Source organism: Amphimedon queenslandica, unplaced genomic scaffold (genome assembly GCF_000090795.2).
Source record: "Amphimedon queenslandica unplaced genomic scaffold, v1.1 AMPQUscaffold_12855, whole genome shotgun sequence".
Classification (NCBI taxonomy): domain Eukaryota; kingdom Metazoa; phylum Porifera; class Demospongiae; order Haplosclerida; family Niphatidae; genus Amphimedon; species Amphimedon queenslandica.
Genome location: NW_003546909.1, coordinates 9,617 through 16,901, shown reverse-complemented (window position 1 = coordinate 16,901; position 7,285 = coordinate 9,617). Strand labels below are relative to the sequence as shown.

At 31.9% G+C, this 7,285-nt stretch overlaps 2 protein-coding genes across 6 annotated transcripts in view; one reads left to right on the top strand and one right to left on the bottom strand.

The window, feature by feature from the left end:
• The window catches only part of LOC109586505 (uncharacterized), an 11,955-nt gene extending 5,403 nt beyond the window's left edge, over window positions 1-6,552 (top strand). The window contains exons 1-12 of one of the 3 annotated variants that reach the window (XM_020002699.1): window positions 2,594-2,700; window positions 2,753-3,040; window positions 3,084-3,362; window positions 3,417-3,485; window positions 3,535-3,603; window positions 3,655-4,319; window positions 4,375-4,474; window positions 4,519-4,578; window positions 4,678-4,770; window positions 5,000-5,125; window positions 5,173-5,568; window positions 5,892-6,552. In XM_020002699.1, coding sequence (XP_019858258.1) covers window positions 2,670-2,700; window positions 2,753-3,040; window positions 3,084-3,362; window positions 3,417-3,485; window positions 3,535-3,603; window positions 3,655-4,319; window positions 4,375-4,474; window positions 4,519-4,578; window positions 4,678-4,770; window positions 5,000-5,125; window positions 5,173-5,568; window positions 5,892-6,502 — 2,787 coding nt within the window. In that variant the 5' untranslated portion in view covers window positions 2,594-2,669 and the 3' untranslated portion in view covers window positions 6,503-6,552. Of the gene's footprint in view, window positions 1-2,593; window positions 2,701-2,752; window positions 3,041-3,083; window positions 3,363-3,416; window positions 3,486-3,534; window positions 3,604-3,654; window positions 4,320-4,374; window positions 4,475-4,518; window positions 4,579-4,677; window positions 4,771-4,999; window positions 5,126-5,172; window positions 5,569-5,891 lie in introns of those variants that run through there. The other 2 variants (XM_020002700.1, XM_020002701.1) reach the window with 2 other exon arrangements.
• Window positions 1-7,285, bottom strand: part of LOC109586508 (uncharacterized) — an 11,672-nt gene that overhangs the window by 1,433 nt on the left and 2,954 nt on the right. The window contains exons 1-3 of one of the 3 annotated variants that reach the window (XR_002187061.1): window positions 2,400-2,542; window positions 2,072-2,220; window positions 1,901-2,026 (exon numbers count right to left, since the gene is read on the bottom strand). Coding sequence is in view for 2 of the 3 variants with exons in the window: in XM_020002706.1 (XP_019858265.1) it covers window positions 1,961-2,026; window positions 2,072-2,197 (192 nt within the window). In the remaining variant the exon portion in view is untranslated. Of the gene's footprint in view, window positions 1-1,900; window positions 2,027-2,071; window positions 2,259-2,399; window positions 2,543-3,965; window positions 3,971-7,285 lie in introns of those variants that run through there. The other 2 variants (XM_020002706.1, XM_020002704.1) reach the window with 2 other exon arrangements.

The following is a 7,285-nucleotide window of genomic DNA, read 5'->3' as shown; positions in this document are numbered from 1 at the left end:
GGCTGAGGTAACATGATTAGAAAAGGAAAGAAAAGCTCCACAATGTGATTACCCATTGTTTCAATATTGTGTATAATCTCAGGACTTTGATGAAGATAATAACTGAGAGGATTAGGAACAGGTTGAGTCTGAAATAAACATAAAGAAATGAAATTAAGAGTGAAACACCAGCATTAGTCGTACATACATGTACATGCATAAGGCATTTTCAGAAATTGGGCCCTTTTATACACATTTACATGTACACACATCAAAACAATATAGTTGGAATTGAGGTTGCCCCATTCCTCAGTGGTAGGTACATGTAGTTTTACTTCTCTACAATCAAGCATGTACATTGTACATGTAACTGAAAAACTTAGCAAGAATCAGCTCCAACTTTCTACACAGCATAAGGACATCAATATGCATCAGAAAAAGTAATAAAAATTTGGGGTGATTTTGGAGCCATTTTTTTCAACAAAGCATGGGCTATAGTACAGGGTAATTTTTAAAAATTGGTTGATTTTTCAAAATGGTCATAACTCAAAAATTTTTAGTCGGAATTAGCTCAAACTTTCTACACAGCATAAGGACATCAATATGTATAATAAAAATTTGGGGTGATTTAAGAGCCATTTTTTCAAAAAAACATGGGCTATATAGTACAGGGTAATTTTTTAAATGGGCCGATTTAAGAAAATGGCCATAGCTAAAAAAATTTTAGTTGGAATCACATCAAACTTCCTACACAGCATAAGGACATCAATATGTACCAGAAAATTTAATAAAAATTGGGGTTGATTTCGGAGACATTTCTCAGAAAAAAACCATGCTATACATAGTACAGGAGATTTTTAACCCTTTTATAAAATGGCCATAACTTAAAAATTTCTTGTCGGAATCGCCTCAAACTTTCTACACAGTATAAGAACATCAATATGTATCAAATCATGTAATAAAAATTCAGGGTAATTTCGGAGCCATTTTTGAGAAAAAACCATGGGCTTATAGTACAGGGTAATTTTTGAAAATTGGCCAATTTAAGAAAATGGCCATAACTCAAAAAATTTTAGTCAGAATCATCTGAAACTTTCAACACAGCATAAGGACATCAATATGTATAAAAAAATATAATAAAAATTTGGGGTAATTTCGGAGCCATTTATAGTACAGGGTAATTTTCAAAAAGTGGCTAATTTTTAATATAGGAAATAACTCAAAAATTTTCAGTTGGAATCACTTCAAACATCTACACAGCATAAAGACATCAATATGCATCAAAAAATGTAATAAAAATTTGTGGTAATTTCGGAGCCATTTTTTTAGAAAAAACCATGGGCTATATTACAGGGTAATTTTTTAAAATTGGCTGAATTTTAAAAATGACCATAACTCAAAAATTTTTAGTCGGAATCACTTCAAACTTTCTACACAGCATCAGGACATCTATATGTATCAAATCATGTAATAAAAATTTGGGGTAATTTTGGAGCCTTTTTAAAAAACCATGGGCTATATAGCACAGGGAAATTTTCAAAAATTGGTAGATTTCTTAAAATGGCCATAACTTAGCCAGAATCAGCTCAAACTTTCTACACAGCATATAAGGACATCAATATGCATGAGAAATTGTAATTTCGGAGCGATTTTGTAAAAAACCATGGGCTATATAGTACAGAGTAATTCTCAAAAACTGGCCAATTTTAAAAATAGCTATAACTCAAAAATTTTCAGTCAAAATCACCTCAAATTTTTTACACAGCATAAGGACATCAATATGTATCAGAGAATGTAATTAAAATTTGTGGTGATTTTAGAGCCTTTTTAAAGGAAAAACATAGATGCCCATGCAGCACTAGCAATGCAATCTAAATGGCAAATTATGCTGATTATAATTCAATCTCAGATCACAAAAATGTCAAACTGAAACTCCACCACATTAAAGCATCATACACTATACAATATACAATGTACAAACCTCATAATGATAGTTCATACAAGTCAAGTCCCTCCAACAGCTATCACCTCTCATCTTTATCAAACCCTAAAGAAGGTTCCAATATTCAATCACATCCTTTCTCTCACTTACAGCTCCAATCATAATGCGGAATATCATCCAGCGATTTCCCCAGACATTGGTCCAGCTTGTGGGTGTGTGACATGGAAACTGGCTATAACTCAAAACTGGAGATAAGAACATTGCAAGGAAACCCATTTCAAGTAACTGAGACTCCCAACCTACATGTACATGTACATGAATATCTAATAATGTACACACATTATACAATACACAATGAATATACTGTACCTACACATGTACAAGTATGTAAAATTTATTGTTTAATAAGTAAACATTAATTCAATTAATACTGTTTACATTTTCTCTTTATGCATGATAATCAGTAAATATCACTTACAACAATAAATGATTATCTCCATACAAAGATACATCCACCTCAGAATAGCAGGAGGAGGAGAGGAATGATCTGATGAACCTCTTCCCTCAGAAGAGGAAGATTTAAATGAATCACAGCATTTCAATTGTCCTCCATCTTTTAAGGTGGAGTTATGGGCGTAGTCAAACCAGCCCCTCCCTGTTGTTTGGAATTTGCTTTGCTCTGCTTTTACGTCTTGTCTTACCTTTACCTCTCCTTTCACCTTGTATACAATATTTAAACTAGTTTCAAATGGCCTCAAAACCATCACATTTCCCATTAGGTAAGTCAGATTATTTATAATACATTGATATATATACACATTTTGTGTCCAGATATTAGCAAGTTAAACTTTGTTTTACAAGTCTTGAGGCATTACAAGTTTCCTGAAGCAAGATGGTTTGAATTTGGATTGAATCTTGGTCTGCTTCATCCTACACTGGAAGCTATTGAGTCAGCTCACAGAGGGAATCCTTCACGCTGCCTGATGGAGTGTTTAACCAAGTGGTTGACTAAAGCTGATGATAATGTCACTACTGTTGGTCCTATTATCTGGAAGACTCTGGCTAATGCACTCCGTGGAATGAATGCAACATCCATTTCTACTGATATTCGCAAAACAAGTAATAATTTTGTTATTGTTATACTTTTTTATATTTTTATTAGTGGCAGATCCTGTTAGTGAGATATTACAGTGTTATATTGGTAGACTAGCTCAAGTTGTTCTTACTGAGGAATCAGTTGATCTCTTACATACAGAGGGATTGATATCTAAGGATACATTAACAAAAGTGAAGAGTTGCGGTTGTTCATTGGTAGGAGATCCAATGTTACTAATATTAAGTGCTGTAGCTGAAGATCATAGCAAGTTATGTACTCTGACAAGTATTCTAATGAAATCAAAGGAAGCAGTGTCTTTAGCTAGTGATATAATAATAGAATATGGTAAATGAACAATTTTATAAATACACTTAACATATTTATATTCTAATACAATAGGAAAGTCATTTCCTTCAGCAGTAACAGTGATGCCATCTTGTCAAGAAGGAAGTACTTCAACATCTTCAAGTAATGATATAATATAACATATATACATTGACTATTATAATAAATACAGGATCTGGACAATTACAAGATAGTAGTAGTGAGACTCAAGTAACTACCAATACTGATGCTACTGCACAAGGCTAGTAACATTAATTATACCCAATTAAATGTCATTATACACTATATGTAATAGAGACTGTCATATTTTATCCTGACGATAAAGCTGAGTTTGATAGAATGGGTGATTTGCGTGGAACACTTATTGATGATATTGCTCCTCTCATTGAAAAATCAATTCCATCTCTGAATCACCTTAAAACCTACCTTGGAAGATGTCGTCCAGAATTAAAGCCTCGATTGAAAGATGCCAATAGCTTTGATGATGTAATGGAAGTGATTGAGGATGAGTGTTCTATCACTAACGTTGCTCTATTGGAGACTATAATGAACAAATACTCAATACAAGATGCTGGAGACATGATATTAGCTTATCAGACACACTTGGATGAATTCTGTGAAAACAAATTAACAATGTTTTGTGATCGTCAGCTTAAGAGATTATCCTCTTCTCTCCTCACTTGTGAGACGATCAAGTTTGTTCTGAAATGGAATCCAAGTGAGCATTCTCTCTCCAGTATCAGAGCCCTCCTATGGAAAACGTTCAAGGATAATCAAGTGGAGGTGGTAGTGATCAAGGAAGGGAACTCCATCATTGTTACTTGTTATGCTCCTCATTATCTGATGGAGAGTTTACTAGTGACAGCTAGAGATAACGTTGATATGCTAAAGGAGATGGGATTGATTAGTTTAACTATTGGTTACTATACTGTGTATGATGAACATGCAATTGATGAGGTTAGTGAATGTATGTGTATATAAAATTATAATAGTATACTTTAATATTTGATAGGAGGTGAAGAGTCTAATGAAGAAACTGGAGATGGTAGAGAGTGAAAGAGATGATTTACTTGAGGAGAATGCTAAATTGAAGGATACAATAGACTCATTAGGTATATAGTAATTATCATTAATTATAATTATTGATAATTCAAAGGTATTTCATATCAAAGTCAGAAAGTTGATGAAAGCAATAAGTCATCAATACAAACATCGGGTATAATGACGCATGAATATTGTCACATGTGCAATTTTTGAATAAATACATCTTCCAGCTAAATTGTTGTTCCTAATAATTTAATTGCTTCATTTTTAGTGTTAGAGTCTGAAAAGGGAAACAGTAAGAAGATGACCAAAGCAATGCAAATGGAAATAGATCATTTACGATCAACTCTTCAAAGCAAAACAGGTATGCACACATATTAATGGCAATACAGTACAGCTGTATTTAGAGTATCATTATTGGGATTGCTTGTGCATTAATTTGTTATAGTAGGAGGATGATTGTATAGTCAATACTAATACCGGTCCTTCTTACATGCAATTAAATAATACACAAAGCAATCATAAATATTTATAATGTTTTTAAATTAGTAACCAATTTTTGATTTGTATTAATGACTATTATTAATGACTAGGAATAGAAGAAACGTTAATTGGAGTAGAGAAAACATTAATTGAAAGAGAAAAGGAAATAGAACAGTTACAGGAAAAGATATCATTAATGAATATACAACAACTGAAAGAAACTTCAATTACTCTTAGTATGTATTACATTATATTAACATAATGACTAGTACTGGTATTTTAGGAAAGGATCAGTCTACACAATCAATAGATCAACCAAAAGGACCAGTTTATGTAGCTGTTAGAGACTGGGAGGCAAGGAATAGTGATGAGCTTTCAATCAAGAAAGGAGAAAAACTTGAGATTCAAGAAGAGCGTACTAGTGGATGGTGGCTAGCAAAATCGTTAGATACTGATCAAGAGGGATTTATTCATATCAATCTTATTGAAAAAGTTAAGGATAGTCAACTGTCAACATTGGAATCACTTGAACTATTTCATTATGCAATGACAGAAAATGTTGGCATACCTAAAATCAAGGAAATTAAGATGAGCAGCAATGTTGAGAGAGCAAGTCTCTTTTTATCATTAATTAAACAAGATTCAGTTCTGCTAGATCAACTTAGAAAAAGAGAACATGGTAAGATATATTTATATGTACTAATAATCTATAGAGGGTACTGTTTGTGGCAAATATTAATTTTGTACATTATAAAAATATACAAGAATAACCAGCTGCTTAAATCCCTTAGTCTTTAAGAATAATCATGATAGCAGATAATTATACTTGATAAGGCCACTCCAATAGATCCAATTTCTTTTGCTTATTCATTAATATACACAACAATTTAATCAGATATTTTAATATTAATGGAACCACCCACCTGCATCAGCTCCGCAGCCCCCACCATACTATTATTATTATTGTTATTATTATTAACACTAATTGTTTTATGTATTCAGAAAAACCTAAAGCAATTAGGTGGTATGATGATGGTGTTGAACTGACCTCTCCATCTTTAATACAATGTCAAGAAGTAGTTTCTCTACTAACATATGAACATAAGACCGTTAACATCATCAAATCATCTCCTGACGTTGTGTGTGATTTGTTTCCAGTTTTATTACAAAATAATAAGGTGACATACTTGAGAATACAAGAAACTCAACTAACACAGGACTGCATCTCATCCTTATGTAACTTACTGGCTAATAATAAATCATTGTTAAATTTACATTTTGTTATCTGTTCTGTTGATGACAAAGCAGTTTCTGATATTTCGAACGCACTACAAACACACAATAACACACTTTTAACATTAACCCTTTTTAATAATCCTCATATTACTTCAGTTAGTGCTCAATCCCTTTATGAGCTCATTATCAACAATTCAACATTAATTGGATTAGAAGTAAGAGGCACTTCAATATCATCTGATGGAATAGTACTAATTCTTCAATCGTTAACAATTAATAAAAATATAACACTCCATCTAGATATAAAAGACAGAGATACATGCACAGAATACTATGACTATAATGTTATAAAAGATAGAGTAATATTTTATGGTTAATTTTAATTAATAATTGTATTTTGCTTTCTATTGACGATGATGCCTCATCAATCATTTAATTATTATTAATTTAAACAAAAAAATTTAATATTATTAACAAAGTGATTTATAATAAACAAATATATAAAAACAAGTCAATACAAATAATAATTGTGTTCACTCATTTTAATAATAAATTCTTATTGCAATCAAAGATGATTAAATCAGTATATGTGTCTGTTGAATTTTAAATAACAAATTAGTTATTACGGCCATTGTTTAAAAACAGCCAATTTAAAACTAAAATACCCAAAGATATATAGCCCATGGTTTTTTCTGAAAATGGATAAGAACCAAGACTAAATTTTATTACAATTTTTTATACATTATTGATGTACTTATGCTGTGTAGAAAGTTTGAGCTGATTCTGATTAAATTTTTTGAGTTAAGGGCTAGTTTTGAGGCTATTGCCCATGGCTTTTCCAAGAAATGGCTCCAAAATCAGATTTTATGATATGCATTGATGTCCTTATGCTCTGTAAAAAGTTTAAGGTGCTTTCGACTTACATTTTTCAAGCTACGACCTTTTTAAATGGCCAAATTTGGAAACTACCCATGTAGTAGTCAAGACAATAATGATAAGGAGATATGATGCAAGGTCTTCTTGATACATTTGAACTCAATTTCCTCCCGTGGGCCCCTCACCATTCTTTCAAAATTTAAAATCATAGGTCCTCTCAATGATGACTTCAGTTTGTTCCTTAACACTAGGATATTATAAAAGAGTTATCATAATGACAAAAA